We start from the raw sequence: 19,666 nt of genomic DNA, 5'->3' as shown, positions 1-19,666 counted from the left end.
TTAGATACAAGCATCTTGTCTATTTAAAAAATAATTATCTAGACATCTATTCTTTCCTTTTCACCTGGAAACGTTGAGGTGAAGAACGGAAAGGTCATGAGTGTTCCCCCTGCGCGAATGGGCCAACTTTGGGGATTACTCGAGTCCGTTCTCATCCCAAGGTTTTTATTTTTTTAATGCAGAGCCAAGTCCCAAACGAAGTATGCCGATGACTATCAGAAGCTAAACAGCTAATTCAGAAGTCCAGAAAAAAAGCAAACAGAAAATAACAACATGGAAAAAAAAAAAAAACCAACCACACCAGGCTCTTTCTTCATCATGAAAAGGAACAGGAACTGAGTAGGCAAGTCCTGAGCAGATGGCTGCCACCTCTCACTTCCCATGTTCCAAGGTTGACTTAGGACCCCGCCTTTTTGGGAACCACTTTTGATGGGTATCATCCCGGGGCCTCCATCCTGCCAAACAGCCCACCCACACCCCCCACCCCCCACCCCACCAAATGCAAAAGGCGTTTGATTTTGATTAGTCGAGGAAATTCGCACATCCCTTTACTGCTTTTCTGGAACTGTGAGTGTTTCCCATGCCCAGAGGCGCTCAGTTCACAGCCGTCCTGGCGAGGGCAATTCTGATGGACAGCGGGTTGGGCTGATGAGTGACAGTCGTTCTCCAGGCTGGGGCTCCGCCCACAACAGCCCGCCGGCTTCTCCTGATGCTTGATCGCCACCTGCTGGTTATTAGAGGAAGCGCCTCCTCTGAGCCCCTTGGCAGGACCTCGAAGGTGTGCAGCTACTCTTGGCTGGTGGGTGAGAGCCTGGAGGGCGGCGGGCAGAGGACAAGTAACTTGGGACGTATGAAAAGAATGACAGAAACCAGGCACGAAGAATGACTCTCGTTGTCCTCCTCCTAACACGTTCATATTATGATCCTCGCAGGAGAAAAAGAAATGAGGCAGAAAGGGGTGTCAGGTTATAGACATACAGTTCCACTGGGTGTGATGGGTTTGTGGGCAGGTGTGCATTTCTGAGATATACTAGCCGGGATCACTCCCTCCTTCTGTCTTTTAGCCTTCTTCATGGACAGAATCTTATTTATGACCCTAAAAGCAAAGCTAAAAGCAGCCCCAGAAATCACCTGGTCCCCTTATTTCAGACAGGAGTGTAGAAGGCAACTTGAGAAAGTCAAACAGATGTCTTCCATGCTTCTAGGGACCTTCCCACTTTCCCCTCTATGCACCTTCTAGAGGATGAACCAGGATGGTCTTATTCCCTTTTTTTTTTTTTTTCATTCACCCACAGAAACCTACTGCTGGGCTGGGCTTTCGTTTTCAGTCTGTGTTGAATCTGCAGCTGTCCCAGGGCTAGTGACACATCAGCCAGCAGCCACGGCCAGCTGGTAAGGTTTTAGTCTAGTCTCTGGGACACACAATGAAGAGCGGGCTGCTGACTCTGCAGCCAAAGTGTGATCCAAGAAGATTCAGGAGAAGTAAACAGTACAGCTGCCAAAAGGGCCGGCCCCTGGGGCAGAGGGACAAGCTGATCTGGCCTTGCATGAGAGGCAGATGACTTCTGACTGCAGGGGAATGTCATATGCCTAGGGTATTACTCATAGCCCTCAGGATAGCTCTCAGCCCTTCTCCCTTGTTCAGGACATCCCTCTAACAAACAAAATCACAAGGAGAGATGAGCCTTAACATGGACCAACCTCCAGGAGAGGGACACAGCAAATAACAGGAAATATACCCTCCATGGAAAATGGCTGATAACTCTCTGTGTTAACTAACATTTATTGAGCTCTTGCTATTTGTTTGATGCTCTCCTAGAATCTGATTTAAGCCTGACAACAACCCCTGACAGGGTGGAGGAAGTATTCTTTTTCTCTTCATTTTACAGATGAATAAACTAAGCACATAGAGGTTAATCACTTTCCCAGAGTCACACAGCTCAAGAATGATATCGAATGCAGTGTCTGACCTAGAACGTGAGCATATCACCACCTTGCTTGTTGCTTTCCTGTGATGCAGACAGACTCCCACGGCGGGAAGTGTTCTGAACACAGGAAATGAGACAGGGACAACCGGGTGACACGAAGGGTGGAGAAGTTAAGACATCTCCAGCCTTAATTCCACTTTATAATTTCATCTTGGGGCAGCCCATGCTAGTGTTTTGTGCAAACATGGAACCACTTCCTTTTCCGGTCTCTGATGGAGCATGGAAAGGATGCCAGCTTTACTGAAAGTAGATCTCTTCAATCTGAAAGTTAAACAGCACTGCACATATTTTAACTCTACATTCTTGTCTATCACCCCATTTTATTACTCCGTAGCCCTGTAGATGTTAAAGTGGGCTTAGAGACGTCACAGGTGGTCCAGTGGCTAAGATTCTATGCTCCCGATGCAGCGGGCTGGGGTTTGATCCCTGGTCAGGGAAGTAGATAGATCTCACATGCCACAACTAAAGATGCTGCAACAAGGATCCCATATGCTACAACTAAGACCCAGCACAACCAAATAAATAAATAGTTTTTAAAGAAAATAAAGTGAGCTGGGAGGACGTTGACAGCTATTGCTTCCATTTGACAGATTAGTAAAGGAAGACCAAGCATATGAATGATTTTATGACAATGGCAGAACAAGTTATTAATAGATAGCCCATTCAAGCCTGTAGCCAGGGAGCCTAAAGTTCAGGCCTCCTTTCTGTCCACTAAAGCAGCAGTTCTTGCATCAGCATCACCTGGGAACCTGGTAGATATGCAAATTCTTAGACTCCATCCCAGAGCTACCGAATGAGAAATTCTGGGGGCAGTGCCTGTGATCTGTGCTTTAACCAATCCTCCTGGGGATGCTGAAGCACCTCTGGCTGGAGAGTCGGTGTTGGGTGCAGAGGTTGCACCTGCTACAGACTCTTCTAACACCTTTGCATGAAAGGGACTCTTCTGAACCGCTTATGTTTATTTCCAGAATGGCCATGAAGCATATACTTAGAAGGCTGACAACGTAACGCCTTCCCAGGTGGCACAGTACGGTGCAGTAGTGAAGAATCCACCTGCCAGTGTAGGAGATGCAGAAGACTCAGGTTTGATCCCTGGGTCAGGAAGATCCCCTGGAAAAGGAAGTGGCAACCCACTCCAGTATTCTTGCCTGGAGAATCCCATGATCAGAGGAGCCTGGTGGGCTACAGTCTATAGGGTCACGAAGAGTTGGAGACAATTGAGCTACTGAGCACACATATACACAAGGGATAGCCTGGATTACTCAGCCTCCTTTAAGTACTGATATTTTCTTTTAGGAAACTTCCAGAGCCAGCTTTTTCTGGGGCTCGTGTTGACTGAGGATGGGAACCTCAGCTTTCCTTATTTGATCTCTCTTGCAGCTTTCTCACCCCGGGTAGTTTTGTCATCTTAGAAACTGTGGGAAGAAAGTATGTCTACAAATAATTTCTTCTACCTGATATTTTCAACTTGTTAATAAGATAATGTTATACAGTAATAGTAGATAAAATATACTTTAAAACTTAAAAAGAACTGAGAAAGACCTTTTGAATGATTACTCCCCCCCTCCACACGGACACACACACAAATTCACATACAATTCTGGATGTTTTGAAGGTACTGACAAAATAGCTACTGAATTTATTAAAGATTTTCCCGTAGAATCGGAGGAGGAAAGCAAATCTGTTGCTAGGAGAAATCTTTATTTAAAATTCTTTAACACACAAGATCCTCAAAGAATAATAACACTATTGTGTCCAATGGAAAACCAGGTATTTGAGAATTGGATTCTGGTACAAAAAGAAGTGTGTATTTCATTGTCCATGTCTTACATGCAGTAGAAAGCAGAGAGTTTCTATAGCTTAGTTATTCATTGTTATTGGTCCATTCATTTGTTTTTGTTGAGTGATCCCCTGTGCTGGGCCAGGCAGGCTCCCAGGCATTGGGCTAACATGGTAAAGGAAGGTCTGCCCACATGGAGCTTACCATCCATGAGAAAGACAGTCTATTAAAGAAAGAATTTACAATCAAGTGAAATGAGTGCTGTCACAGGACACGCTGGGTACACTGGGAGCACAGAGCGGGCTAACGGAACCGTGTGGGGGCAGGGGTGTAGAAAACCGAAGGGTCACACAGGAGGCTGGAGGCACGGCAAGGCTGAAAACAACAGCCCCAAACTACACTGAGCAGCGGAAGGAAAGGGAGGGTCCAAGGGCGGGGGGCATTTCCGCTTGTGGCTGGCATCCTTGGGTATCACTGCCTTGACCTTTGGTAAAGGATGGAGATGATGGTGAAGGTCAAGAAGACCGTGCTGGCCACGCCTCCGATCATCAGGCCCAGGACGCTGCTGTGCACCTGCATGGCCTGACAGCGCTCCCCCGTGTAGAAGAAGGCGTGACCCGAGACGCACCTGCGGAGACAGACAGAGGGCAGGGTGGGAACCGCATAAGCCCCCAGGGCTTCCTGACCAAGGGACCGACTCAGCAACGATGGCCTTGTTAACAGCATTTGCATTCGCTAATGCTCATTTCTTGGCTTTGCCAATTGGAATTTGGTTACCGAAGATGTTGACTCTAGGTACTGGGAATTCTGTAGTATTGTGTCATTGTATCTGCACATCTGGAATTACCTCAAAATAAAAGTTTAACGAAGAAGAAATGAAGTGGAGATCCAAAAAATGCTGAGAAGGGGACTTCCCTGGTAATCCAGTGGTTAGGATTCTGCACTTTGACTGCAGAATGGGCTCTGTATTGGGTTGGATTTCTGGTCAGAGAACTAAGATCCCACAGGCCACAGGGCGTGGCCAAGAAAAAAAATTCAGTAATTAAAGAAAATTTCTTTACTATTAAAAAAAAATACAAAAATCCATGGTGAATAAAAAAGGTCAAAGTTTAAAGAAAAAAAAGAGGTGAGAAGAAATGTTGATATTTTGAATCAATCAGACCAGCTCCCACATCTGCTACTGTTCTGTCAAATGAAAGTGATGCTTCTCATCACATACACCCTTTTATGAAGTATTTTATACTGGTAACAAGCATTATAAAAAGAACTATTAAATATAACAAAGTACAGACAGTCAGACCTGGATGCAGGTCCCAGCTCCAACAGTCACAGACAAATCACTTATGTCTCTAAGTTTCAAATTTCTTATGCCCTACAGGGGGATCAGAAGGGCCTTTATGTCACAGGGTGGCTGTGAGGAATAATTTAGATCATGTATACATACTGTTTGGGGAAGCACATGACATACAGTAAGCAGCCCCCAAATACCAGATATTTTTATTACTATTATTGAAAACATAACTATGATTATAGGACAATGAACTAATGGACAGTAGAAATAATAATTAATAACTCATAATAATATCTGTAGTAAGGGAAGATTTAAGCTTGGTCCTGAGTCTCACCATGATTAAGCATGGATGCTAAAAGCTCTGGGTCACTTTCAAGCCCTGCAGTAGAGTTCAAAATTCCAACAGCATTCAAGCTGTTGTTGACGATGCCCCAGAGGAGATTGAGGACTCTTCTGCTCTGGCAGGACCCTTGCTCTGCCCATCAATTCAGGGCACAGCCTCGTGGTGTCAAGGATAGCCACAGTGGACCATCTGATGCTATGGATGCTCTGACCTGAGAACTGTGCCTTCTAGCAGGGTAAGAAGACACGGGGCTCCTCTCTGCCACCCCTCACCTGTGCCCCCACCCCCCGCCCTGACCACAGAGCCTACCTGCAGCTCACCATCCCCTTCACGTTCACGCAGATGCCCTCGTTGTGACAAGGGTTCGGGTCACACGGGTCTCTGAAGTACTGTGGCCAGCTGTGGTCCTCCAAGGGGCCCGTGTTGTCCACTGACCGCTTCTGTCGGCTGCGCTGGCCCTGGTCCAGGCTGTTCGAGAGGGCTGTCTCTAGGGAGGCCTTTCTCGAATCTTTTTCTGAGGTCTGCTGCTCCTGGCCATGGAGAACAAGGCCTTGGGGGGTCAGCCTGCTGTTTTGAACTGGAACTTCAGTCTGGTTAAGATGGGTGATATCTTGAGGAAATAGACAAAGAGACGTGAGGACAACAATGCACTTCCACTCCCGGAGAAAGTTCCCTGGGCCACGTCTGCCTCTCTTGGCCATCACCTTTAGTGAGACAAGAAAGTGGCTTTGAATCCAGCAGGTTTTTTTAATGTCAGCTATTTATTTTTTATTTTTATCGATGTATATAGCTAACTTAAATATTAGTTTTTAAGTTGTTCAACATAGTAATTTGACATTTTTATAGATTGCACTCCCCATAAAGTTATTATAAATATAAAAGTTATTATAAATATAATAACTTTATATTTAATAACAAGGGCTATATTAAACCCTTGTAGTTTATTTCATACATAGTAGTTTGTACCTCTCAATCCCCTCCCCCTAATTTGTCCCTCCCTCTACTACTCTGGTTCCCTGTATCTGTGAGTTTGTTTTGTTATATTCGTTTGTTTGTTTTGTTTTTCAGATCTCACATATAAGTGAAAACATAGAATATTTGGCTTTCTCTGTCTGATTGATTTCACTAAGCATAATACTCTCCAAGGCCATCCATGCTGTTACACACGGCAAGACTTCATTCTTTTATTTGCTATGTTTATTTTTAAAAGTAGTCCAATCATGGTTTTATTTATTCGACTTAAAAAAAGGAGCATAACGTGAGCATGGATAGACTGATTGAGACTACACTGAAGTCAGTCTGAAAACTGTCACATTTGATAAATTATGCAAAAAGATGGCACTACAACTGTAGTTTCTCCCAAGGACAGTTAAAATCAAGCTAGAAGTCCTTGAAAAAAGGAGTAAAAAGTTGTTCCCTTAGAGCATATCTATTTTTTGACCTAGTTGCTCCCCAGAAGATCCCCACCTTTCATGAGATGCTTAGAAGTCCATGTAAAATTAGTAGAACACCCAGAACATAGGATTATATATTCAGGAAAGCCAGCAAAATACCTTCAAAGTCCACAAAAATGATAAGGTCATCATTTTTAAGGAAGCTTTTCCTTTTCAGCATTTGATGGGAGATAACAGAACTCCAACCCCAGTCAATGCTTCTGAAACATTCACAACTGTTGTCATAGGATCCCACGACCGAGGGCCTGTCCCAGATGACGGAGCCATTTATAGCTGCAAAGTTACAGATAACAGAAAATCACATCATCGCTTTATCTTCCACTTTCCATTTGTTTTTGATGAGTATAGAGTTTTGTTGGATTTTTTTAAATTAAAGTATAATTGACTTACAATGGTGTGTTAATTCCTACTGTACAGCAAAGTGATTCAGTTATACATATATATATATATATATACACATTTTTTAAACATTTTTTTCTATTGTGGTTTATCATAGGATACTGAATATAGTTCTCTGTACTATACAATAGAAACTTGTTTATCCATAAGGGCTTTGTTAATCAGAAAAAAATGTTTTGGAAAAAATCAGGTTATTTACTTTTTCCAGGAGAATTAAAACTGAGAATTGAGAGAGGGAGGAGCAGAGAACCACTGCTCTGAAGGATCATGGTCCACTACTGAGTGACTTCCTCACTGAAGGGGAAGAGATAGCTATAATGTTTTCCTTTTAAGGCTTATGTCTCTTCTTTTGAAAAAAAAAAAAAAACTCGCCTGATTCTTTATTATGAAAGTTTGCTTCACAGACATACTGACAATCAGTAAAATTTTAGAAGTCACTGCATCAGTTCAGCACAGAGCCTCACAAATTCTGAGTATTTAATAAACGACCAGCAGGATCTGTCTTCTCGGACTGAGCTCAGTGAAGCAGGATCTGCCTGATTTGCTTGTATTCTAAGGAACTGGCACAGAATTTGGCACACTGCAAGCCCTCACGAAATGCTCGATGGATGAATTTATGAACGGAAGAGAAGATGACGTTGAAAATTTTAATTTACATAGAAAAACAAACTCGTTACTAAAGGGGAAAGGGAGTAGGGGGGATAAATTGGGAGTTTGGGATTAGCAGCTACAAACTACTGTATATAAAATAGGTAAACAACAAAGCCCTACCGGATGGCACATGGAACTAAATTCAACAGCCTGTAATAAACCATCAGAGAAAAGAATAAGAAAAAGAATATATATGTATGAGTGAATCACTCTGCTGTACACCGGAAACTAACACAACATTGTAAATAAACTATGCATTAATTAAAGAAAAAAGAAAAATCTAACTTAACGCTCCAACATGATGATATTTTTAAAATTTATTTTAAATTGGAGGATAATTGCTTTACAATGTTGTGTTGGTTTCCACTGTACAACATGAATCAGCCATAAGTATAAGTATATCCCCTCTCTCCCAATCCCCAAACCCACCCCTCCAGGCCATCACAGAGCTCCTGACTGAGCTCCCTGTGCTATACAGCAGCTTCCCACTAGCTGTCTATTTTAGGCATGGTAGTCTTGGCAGCAATGGCAGCAGTGGATATACCAATATGTGCCCAAGGAGGAAGTGTGAGAAGAAAGTTAATTTCTCCTACACAGATGGGAACCGTATCTGTTGGCCCTTCCAGGTGGAGGGGCAGTTCTTCCAACCACCTACCTGTAGATGTCTGGGACTTGGAGGTAGTGAACACCATGCTGGAGGACATTCTCTTCCTGACATCGGCTTCTTGGTCGAGTATTGTCATGATCACCTGTCTGTTCTCGACTGGCCACTCGAGGACAGCATCATTCTCTCCACTGCACAGGTGAAAGCTGAGTCCCAAGTACCCAGGGCTCCCGGAGCTCGTTCTGCCCTGAGGGTACAAGGTCAACCCCAAACCGTAGCCCTCTGAATTATAGAATCGAGGGCTGTGGAGTTTGTCCCCTTTCACCGTGTTCTGCAGGACCTGGGAGAAATTCCGGACTGTCCAAACCCCTGTGGGGCATGGGGTTTCTGTCAGAGTGATGTCATCCAGGTAAAGCCCCCCACTCGAGTTCTGGGGGTCACCTTTTGTGCCCTGGAAAAGGTAGCGAAACTTCTTTTCCTCTCTGAGTGTCACATGGGCAATTTTCCAATTGTGGTCAAAATCTCCTGAGGATAGAGAATAAAACTGGTGACAACTGTGGCCAACATTTTTAGAGCAGTCTTTTGAGCCTGGTACTGTGGCAAGCGCTTTACATGAATTATCTCATGTAATCTTCACAAATGAACACAGGAGAGATCTGCTATAAACTTGTTAAGGAACATTTCCAAAGTCACGTATCTGATATGGGAAAACAGCTGAACAAGAAAAAAAAAAAAAAGACCCATTCTGATTCATCATAAAAATCTTAATCATGAATTTGTTTTCTATTGTTATTTCATTCTGCAGGTTCTGGGTTTTCCCCTGGTACAAACACACCACATCCCTTAATATTAGCACTGCATGTTCCAAACAGATATTTGATAAGCCAAAAGTCAAAAGATGGCAATTTCATATGTCCATATTTACAATCCTTGGTAACACAGCAAATTCTCACCTCTTAAAGGGCACCTAGCTGTCAGCCCTCCATTTAATAAAGATGCTCTGTAAATTTTAGCCAGAAGAGTGAACTCCTCAAAACCATTATTTGTTCCTTTTTCTACTCACAGAGTGGCCTGAGTAGAGACGATTTGGGACCCTGTTCTTCTGAGTAGTCTTTTAGAAAGGAAGCCTCCACCCTTCAAGAGCATCAGCTTATGGGGACTTTTCTGGTGGTCCAATGGTTAAAACTCCATGCTTCCACTACAGAGGGCATGGGTTCAATCCCTGGTCGGGGAACTAAGATCCCACATACTCGGAGGCATGGCCAAAATATTAAAAAATATATAAATAAAACCAACATTGACTGGCTTTTGGGACTTCCCTGGCAGTCCAACAGTTAAGATTCCACTCTTCTAATAAAGGAGGCATGAGTTTGATTCTTGTCAGAGAACTAAGATCCCATAAATCCCATGGCACAAAAAAAATTTTTTTTAAAAAAAGAGCAGCCACTTCTTCTGGAAGTACAGAGAATGCTTCCTTTATCTGGACTCCTCATTTTAATTGAGAAATTCTTTGCTGAATGAAAAAATAGAAAAACACATTTTCCCCTCTCTGTTTATGAACGAACCACCACCACAATAAAAAGAATGTAAGTACTTAGCTTTTATAACCCTGGATCTTGATTTTCAGCCAGATTGCTCTCACATCCCCCTAACTACCTTGGCATTTTATTAATATGATTTTCATGATCTTCTCATAGAAATACACAAAATATCACTTAGGAATATATAAATGATTTTTAATGAAGTTAATGTATACAAATGGCTCCAGTTCAGCCTCTCAGTCATGTTCAACTCTTTGCAACCCCATGGACTGCAGCACACCAGGCCTCCTTGTCCATCACCAACTCCTGAAGTTTACTCAAACTCATGTCCATTGAGTCAGTGATGCCATCCAACCATCTCATCCTCTGTCATCCCTTTCTCCTCCCACCTTCAATCTTTCCCAGCATCAGGGTCTTTTCAAATGAATGGCTTACTTCCCACCAAATCCACAAGTAGGTTTCAAGGTACTTCAGTGCATTAAATAATGGTATCCTTCACTTTGCTTAAACAATGCAGAAACAAGTGGACCACTATCTAACCATGTTCTTTCCCTCAGCATCAATTGCTGCTTCCTTTAACCTTCCAGTCTCCACCCTTGAATCACCAGTTTTCTCTGTCCCAGCTTTCTCCAAAGTTCCAGAGAAAACTGGATCTTTATATTCCGATTGTTTCCTATCTTCTTTCCCCAATTGGCCCACAATAGTATATTTCAGCCTCACCTGAAACTGCAGCTTTTGAATGGTTAAAGCATCCATTGAGTGGTTAAAGCGTGCCAGGCACTATGCATTTGGAAGATGAAGAAGGGAGGCCAAGGAAAAGGAGGCGGAGACAAAGGAGAGGAAGATCGGGAGGATGTGGAGGAATGGAGACAGGCAGGAGGGTGAAAAGGGCGGAGGAGGGGAAGGAGGGGAAAGAGCACAGTCCTGGGTGTGAGGCCCAATCAGTCCCCGCAGGATGTCTCCAAGTACCTTGAAAGGTCTTCACCTTGACCAGCTTGCGCACGTTGCCAGTACTGTCATCCCTCCTGATCCAGACGACCAGTCTATCTGAAGGGCTGCCTGTCATTTTATAGAAAAACTGCAGGCATTGCTGCTTCCTCTTTGGGTAAAGAATCCGAGACTCCAACATGGCCGCCTCCTCTGCTGCCCCGAAGCTGGTGTTCAAGTACATGAAGTAGCCGGCGCCTATGGAGAGAGGACCCCGAAGTCCATCTCTGCCCATCCACACCCCAGGCATCCCTCAGCCCAGGCAAGGTGACAGCAGTGAGCACCGGCCATTATCCGGGCAACAAAGGCTAGAACTCTTCAGGAAAATTGAAAGGTTGTTTGCTAGTGAATACTCTGTCTCCACAGACAGAATTGCTGGTGGAAGCACACTCCACTGTCTCTTTTTGATTACCTCTGTTCCCAAAGTTGGGAAATGTACACCTTTGACTTAAGGAAATACGGAGTTTAAGCAAGATTTGATGGAACTTAGTGTCTATGGGATGAATTCCATCTTCTTCATTAACTTGGTTGTTAAAGATTCATTCCAAGGAAAAGAGCTAACCTCCTAGTTATGTCCAAAACTGTGGGATTCAAAGTTTTAAGGGTTGGATTTTACATATTCACAATGATAAAGATTCAGTTTCAACCTTTTCTAGCCTAACAACTGGGTGTAGATCAGTAGTAAAGAATTACCTTTCCTATGTCCAAAGAAAAGACATTCCAGGCATGTTGCTGCTGCTGCTGCTAAGTCACTTCAGTCATGTCCGACTCTGTGTGACCCCATAGACGGCAGCCCACCAGGCTCCCCCATCCCTGGGATTCTAAAACACTGGAGTGGGTTGTCATTTCCTTCTCCAATGTGTGAAAGTGAAAAGTGAAAGTGAAGTCGCTCAGTCATGTCTGATTTGTAGCGACCCCATGGACTACAGCCTACCAGGCTCCTCCGTCCATGGAATTTTCCAGGCAAGAGTACTGGAGTGGCTTGCCATTGCCTTCTCCGTCAAGGCATGTTAGGGACCAATTAAAGGTTTCTCCTGAATGGAAAGAAAGCCTTGGAAGGACACTTAAAATAGGAGGTAAAGGCTCTATATTTGTGCCAGAGGTTGGGTTCACCCAACTCAGGTATCTCAAAATTCTCTCCCTTCAAACAAGCAAGTGGCTAAACATATACATCACTTGGAAAACAGCTCACTTCTTCAAAGTCAAGGGCAATGAACAATTCTCACATATAAAGAAGTCATTTAAACTTACTCCAGTAGTCATGTATGGATGTGAGAGTTGGACTATAAAGAAAGCTGACTGACAAAGAATCGATGCTTTTGAACTGTGGTGCTGGAGAAGACTCTTAAGAGTCCCTTGGACTGCAAGGAGATCCAATCCATCCATCCTAAAGGAAATCAGTCCTGAATATTCATTGGAAGGACTGATGCTGAAGCTGAAACTCCAATACTTTGGCCATCTGATGCAAAGAACTGACTCACTGGAAAAGACCCTGATGCTGGGAAAGATTGAGGGCAGGAGAAGGAAACAACAGAGAATGAGATGATTGGATGGCATCAGCGACTCAATGGACATGAGTTTGAGTGAGCTCCAGGAATTGGTGATGGACAGGGAAGCCTGGCGTGCTGCAGTCCATGGGGTCACAAAGAGTCAGACACGACTGAGCGACTGAACTGAACCAAACTGAACTGAATACTCAACCTACCAGATGCTCCACTCAAAACATTTCACTGAGTAAAAAGGAAGTGAACATCTGGTGCAGTTCTACGTTCTGTGACACTGCAAATCCCTGCTTCATCCTGCCTCATACATGGGGCACATGCCTTCCTCATTGACTGCAAGCAATGATGTTTAAATGAGCTTCCCACAAAGCTGAAAAATACCATAATGGCTTTACTATTTCATCAGGGAAAATTATATTTTCCTGTATGTTCTTCTCAATACTTGATCTTACAAGCCTGAGACTTACATGTTGTGAATTGCCGAGGGCTTGGGTTAAGGTAAACCAGAGCTCACAGGTCTAAGAAGGTCTCCAGGTGGTCCTTGATCAGGAATTCCACCAGATATAGTCAGAAGTGTGAAGTGCAAATTCAATAACTCAGATCGGGGAGTCAGGAGACCTGAATTCTTGCCCTGATGCTGCCACTGACTGGGTGTGCACTCATCTCTCTGGGGTTCAAGTGGGAAGTGGCTTCTATCCTTCAAGCTCTTTGAGTCTATACATCTACCCAAATAATGCAGTGCTCTCTAGCAGAGGAAACCTGGTCCCATTAAGTGCCTCCTGTGGAAGAAGCATAGTGGCTGGTCAAGTTAACCTGATAAAGCTTTTCAAGATCCTTCTTCTGGGTCGTGGTCCATCCCTTTCCTATTAAAGTGCGAGAATAGTCAGTCAGCAGATTCTTCTCACACAGAGATCATGTTTCTGTTTAGCTGGAACTTGCACGTTAACCTAGCAGCAAGCCTATAGGAGAGATTAGATTACAGGCTACGATGAGAACCTCAGGTATAAACCACCCTTTGGACACTGGAGATTATACTTTTAATAATCTGATATGTGAGAGAGACTTTCACCCTCTGTCAAGGTGGGAGGAAGAAGAGCCATGGTTTACAACCTCTGACAATCTCCCTGGTGGCCTGGTATCTTGGTGATAAGCTAGGTCCCTTCTGTGAAGGAACTCTAACCAACAGTCACACGGGTGTGGACTAAGGGACTTGATAACAACCCAGTCTTTAAAAGGTGTTTATAATCTATTACCCCACCTGCTTGCAAATAGGGTTGACATGATTTCAATACCAAGCACATAATAAAAGGGTCTTAAGATAGAAATTTAAAAATAAACAGAACCTCCAGAGAAAAGGGAAGGATGGGAGGAAAAAGTAATAAGGAGTGAAGCGGCTGGTCTGCCTTTTAAGGCTCTGTATGCTTTATTTCCTTCCATGCTCACGATGAAGTATCAATAGCTTGATGGCTAGTGATTATTATTTAGTCGCTCAGTCATGTCTGACTCTTTGTGACCCATGGACTGTAGGCCGCCAGGCTCCTCTGTCCATGGGATTCTCCAGGCAAGAATACTGGAGTGGGTTGCCACTTCCTTCTCCAAGCTTGATGGGTTACAAAAGCCAAGAGATTTAACAGCAGCAACAAAAACAACTTCTTGTGGTCACAATTAGCCAGATGGAGCCAGATTTTAAACCCAGGTCTCCCCTGACTTTATGGCTTTCTTTCCACTGCACAAATCATGTGTAGGAACTATCTGAAGTTATGCTATTCATTATGGTGGCTACCAAACATGCAAGCTGATCGATCATTTGAACTGTGGTCAGTCCAAAGTGAAATGTGCTTTAAGGATAAAACAATACCAGATTTCAAATACTCAGTATGAAAAAGGGTGAAGTACCTCATTAAGAGCTTCTATATTGATTACACATTGAAATGCTAAGATTTTTGATATATTGGATTAAATAAAATGTATTATTGAAGAGACGCCTTTGTTTCTTTTTTTATGTGACTGTTAGAAAATTTTACATTACATATGTGGTTCACACTGTAGTTTTGTTGGAGGGCACTGCTCTAGAGACATTACCCTAATTTACAAACTTTCATCCTTTTTTTTAATTAAAAAAATTTTATTGAAGTATAGTTGATTTACAATGTCATGATAGTTTTAGGTATGCAGCACAATGATTCAGTTTTATATATATAAACTGAATTTAGTGATTCAGTTTTATGTATATATATATATTATATATATACTACAACTCTTCCTTATAAGTTATTACAAAATAATGAGTATAGTACCCTGCACTACACACTACTATATATAAAATAGCAATCTATAAGTACAAAGTTGTATCTTATCAACCATCTGTCTGTATCAGTTTTGTTATTGCTTAAATTTATCTTTCTTTTTCATGTCCAAAACCTGGATGCTTTTTATTGAGTTAATAATAAAGATACGAGATATGTTTGTTGTCCTCATTTAGAGTCTCAGGTTTGATAACAAACATTCCTACTGAAGCAAAACCTGAAGCTGCCATTACCCCTTGAATCTGGTGAACCAGCTCAGGGTAGTTCCTCACTGCCTTTACTGACCTGTGCATTGTCCCGCCAAGGTGTGATCCACTTGTCCAGGCTGAGTATTGTCCTCATGGACCCAGTCAGTATCATCTCTGGTACCCTGAATCATCCCACAGATGTTTGCCTTCTCAAAATCACAGTGGTCCAAAAAGGTATGAGTTGTGGCTGCAAATGATATTTTTGTCACCTGGTTAAAAAACTTAAGGCATGTCATTTCAAATGCCTAAAATCTTAGACTACTAATACCTCACTGTTTAGCAGGATCATGAAACTTTTGTTGTCTTGAGTTTTCTCAAATACAAATCCTACTGTCACCCATTAGATCATGGAACCTGTGAACATAGATGTGGCCCTACACACCTCACAGAGTCAAATGATAAAAAGACTTACCATCATGCTTTGCTGTAAATGCCAACCATTAACTCCTTTCAATTAAGAAAGAGGTACCGACTCTGCTGGGCTTTGCCCTTAGTAGATCTTCTCTATGTACATATTGAACAGGATTAAAGAATGTGTCTCAGAAGACTAGTGAAGCCATTTTAGACAGCAACCCATCTCCGAGGATTAGATGACTCTAGGAGCCACTAAACCCAACAAAGAATTTTGCAAGATGCAAAATGCTTTCAAGCCTGTAACTATCTTGAGCTTTACATGATGATTCATCCTTCAGAAGGAAGCCAAAAAAGTAGGACAATTCCAGCTCCTTTCATTGGTCCAATATTCTCATTTCATAAAATGCAACTACATAATTGATTTTCGTAACCATTCTGTGAGGTAGGTGTTGTATTTTTTTCTAAGGAGAGAGAAACTAAGTGTATGTAGTCTGTCCATTTCCCTTAATGAAATGGACAGGGAATCAGCAAAATTAACACAAAGGAAAATGTACAAGAAACCTATAAAGTCAATGGGGATACCCAATCCTCAGACTCAGAGGTACTCACTGCAATTGTACATTCGATTCAGCCTCTCCAGATCAATAGCACTGAAATCCATACGTTGCCCAATGATGGAGTTAAACTCAGGGATCTTGGTCGTGATGGTAGGGACACTGTCGTTCTTGTTAAATGAGAGAGGCCGGTAGTGCATCAGAGACTCGTAATCATAGGGTGTGTTGAGGTCTGTGATGAAGTTGTCATCATAGGTGTTAAAGTTGTGCTGGTAACCTGTCAGGAAAGGAGTCCACATGTCCTGAGTAGTCATGTCATTTCCCTGTCCTACCCTCTTTGACCAGATACTCAAGCAGAGACCAAAAAGGGGAGGGGCAGAATAAAATTTCTTTGATTTAAGTATATATACACATTTAACATATTTTATAATTATATAATACACATAATTATTATGTATTTATTAATATGTACTAATAATATTGCAATGTACTGTTGTTGTTTAGCTGCTAAGTCATTTCTGACTCTTTGCAACCCTGTGGACTGTAGCCCACCAGGCTCCTCTGTCCATGGGATTTCCAGGCAAGACTACTGAGGTGGGTAGCCATTTCCTTCTCCAGGGGATCTTCCCGACCCAGGGATCAAACCTGCATCTCCTACATTGGCAGATGGATTCTTTACCAGTGAACCACCAGGGAAGCCCTATTATAATGTATTCAGTTCAGTTCAATCGCTCAGTCGTGTCCAACTCTTTGCGACCCCATGAATCACAGCACGCCAGGCCTCCCTGTCCATCACCAACTCCCAGAGTACACTCAAACTCATGTCCATCGAGTCGGTGATGCCATCCAGCCATCTCATTCTCCGTCGTCCCCTTCTCCTCCTGCCCCCAACCTTTCCCAGCATCAGAGTCTTTTCCAGTGAGTCAACTTGTCGCATGAGGTGGCCAAAGTATTGCAGTTTCAGCTTTAGCATCAGTCTTTCCAATGAACACCCAGGATTGATCTCCTTTAGAATGGACTGGTTGGATCTCCTTGCAGTATAAGGGACTCTCAAGAGTCTTCTCCAGCACCACAGTTCAAAAGCATCAATTCTTCTGTGATCAGCTTTCTTCACAGTCCAACTCTCACATCCATACATGACCACGGGAAAAACCATAGCCTTGACTAGACAGACCTTTGTTGGCAAAGTAATGTCTCTGCTTTTTAATATGCTGTCTAGGTTGGTCATAACTTTCCTTCCAAGGAGTAAGTGTCTTTTAATTTCATGGCTGCAATCAGCATCTGCAGTGATTTTGGAGCCCAAAAAAATAAAGTCTGACACTGTTTCCCCATCTATTTCCCACGAAGTGATGGGACCAGATGCCATGATCTTTGTTTTCTGAATGTTGACCTTCAAGCCAACCTTTTCATTCTCCTCTTTCACTTTCATCAAGAGGCTTTTGAGTTCCTCTTCACTTTCTGCCATAAGGGTGGTGTCATCTGCATATCTGAGGTTATTGATATTTCTCCTGGTAATCTTGATTCCAGCTTGTGCTTCTTCCAGCCCAGCGTTCCTCATGATGTACTCTGCATATAAGTTAAATAAGCAGGGTGACAATATACAACCTTGACGTACTCCTTTTCCTATTTGGAACCAGTCTGTTGTTCCATGTCCAGTTCTAACTGTTGCTTCCTGACCTGCATAAAGGTTTCTCAAGAGGCAGGTCAGGTGGTCTGGTATTCCCATCTAACAGAAGCAGAAGATATTAAGAAAAGGTGGCAAGAATACACAGAACTGTACAAAAAAAATCTTCACAACCAAGATAATCACGATGGTGTGATCACTCACCTAGAGCCAGACATCCTGGAATGTGAAGTCAAGTGGGCCTTAGAAAGCATCACTACGAACAAAGCTAGTGGAGGTGATGGAATTCCAGTTGAGCTATTTCAAATCCTGAAAGATGATGCTGTGAAAGTGCTGCACTCAATATGTCAGCAAATTTGGAAAACTCAGCAGTGGCCACAGGACTGGAAAAGGTCAGTCTTCATTCCAATCCCAAAGAAAGGCAATGCCAAAGAATGTTCAAACTACCGCACAATTGCACTCATCTCACACGCTACTAAAGTGATGCTCAAAATTCTCCAAGCCAGGCTTCAGCAGTATGTGAACCATGAACTTCCAGATGTTCAAGCAGGTTTTAGAAAAGGCAGAGGCACCAGAGATCAAATTGCCAACATCCGCTGGATCATGGAGAAAGCAAGAGAGTTCCAGAAAAACATCTATTTCTGCTTCATTGACTATGCCAAAGCCTTTGACTGTGTGGATCACAACATTATAATGTATTAGTATGCTATATAATAGTATATAAAATTATTATGATGAACATTAAAGTACTGCTGCTACTGCTAAGTTGCGTCAGTCGTGTCCGACTCTGTGCGACCCCAGAGACAACAGCCCACCAGGCTCCCCCGTCCTTGGGATTCTCCAGGCAAGAACACTGGAGTGGGTTGCCATTTCCTTCTCCAATGAATGAAAGTGAAAACTGAAAGTGAAGTCGCTCAGTCATATCCAACTCTTAGTGACTCCATGGACTGTAGCCCACCAGGCTCCTCCGCCCATGGGATTTTCCAGGCAAGAGTACTGGAGTGGGTCGCCAGTGCCTTCTCCGATATTAAAGCACATGTTATATTAATAACAAATATACACATAGAATTGATGCTTTTAAACTATGGTGTTGGAGAAGACTCTTGAAAGTCCCCTGGACTGAAAGGAGATCCAACCAGTCCATCCTAAAGGAGATCAGTCCTGAGTGTTCATTGGAAGGGCTGATGTTGAAGCTGAAACTCCAATACTTTGGCCACCTGATGCAAAGAACTGACTCATTTGAAAAGACCCTGATTCTGGGAAAGATTGAAGGCAGGAGGAGAAGGGGAAGACAGAGGATGAGATGGTTGGATGGCATCACCAACTCAATGGACATGAGTCTGAGTAAACTTCAGGAGTTGGTGATGGACAGAGAGGCCTGGCTTGCTGCGGTCCATGGGGTCGAAAAGACTTGGACACGACTGACTGACTGAATTGACTGATACACATGTATAATAGTATATAATATAAAATGCATGTTGTTAAATGTATATTTAAATCAAAGGTTCATTTTTATACATATAAATAAATATGTATGTGTATGCATAAGACTTTAAGAAAGAGAAGATAAGCTATTAAAGTGGAAGCAGATATTCCTTATGGCAGAAAAAGAGGAATTTTTGAATTCAGAAAAATATTCAGGATTGATTTATCTCACTAACATCCTAGTACCTCATCCACCAAGAGTTAGTTATACCTGAAAGCTCTCCAACAAGTTAGGAAAAGGAAACCTGAGGGGCAAAGGGAAAGGTTAGCAGCTAACAAGAACATCGCATCCTGTAAATCAAGGCTCACATTCTTCTTTTCCATAAAATTCCCCATGATGAAAAAATAAAATAGGAAGAAAACAGACAGACTTTCCTTTCAAAATAGAAAAGGAAAACATTTTTGATGAGATTAGGCCAAGGAAGAGAATATGTACTGTAAAGTGAAACTCCCAAAGTAAGATACCACTCAGATATCCTTTTAATCCAGCAGCCATTAGTAATTTACTGTTGTAGCTGTAGGAATGGGAAGTTTACAGATTTTTCATTTTCTTCT

The 19,666-nt window shown here is 42.7% G+C and overlaps 1 protein-coding gene across 1 annotated transcript in view; it reads right to left on the bottom strand.

Moving 5' to 3' along the window:
* Positions 1–3,929: 3,929 nt before the first annotated feature.
* Positions 3,930–19,666, bottom strand: part of MEP1A (meprin A subunit alpha) — a 33,051-nt gene continuing 17,314 nt past the window's right edge. The window contains exons 8-14 of the mRNA XM_055406760.2: positions 16,058–16,279; positions 15,132–15,281; positions 11,021–11,236; positions 8,562–9,035; positions 6,956–7,129; positions 5,712–6,012; positions 3,930–4,396 (exon numbers count right to left, since the gene is read on the bottom strand). Coding sequence (XP_055262735.2) covers positions 4,240–4,396; positions 5,712–6,012; positions 6,956–7,129; positions 8,562–9,035; positions 11,021–11,236; positions 15,132–15,281; positions 16,058–16,279 — 1,694 coding nt within the window. The 3' untranslated portion in view covers positions 3,930–4,239. The remainder of the gene's footprint in view (positions 4,397–5,711; positions 6,013–6,955; positions 7,130–8,561; positions 9,036–11,020; positions 11,237–15,131; positions 15,282–16,057; positions 16,280–19,666) is intronic.

This window comes from Moschus berezovskii, chromosome 23 (genome assembly GCF_049115385.1).
Source record: "Moschus berezovskii isolate FMDL1 chromosome 23, NW_MosBer_1.0, whole genome shotgun sequence".
Lineage (NCBI taxonomy): Eukaryota > Metazoa > Chordata > Mammalia > Artiodactyla > Moschidae > Moschus > Moschus berezovskii.
Note: the sequence above shows the minus strand (reverse complement) of the source record. Positions and strands in the feature narration are given on the sequence as shown.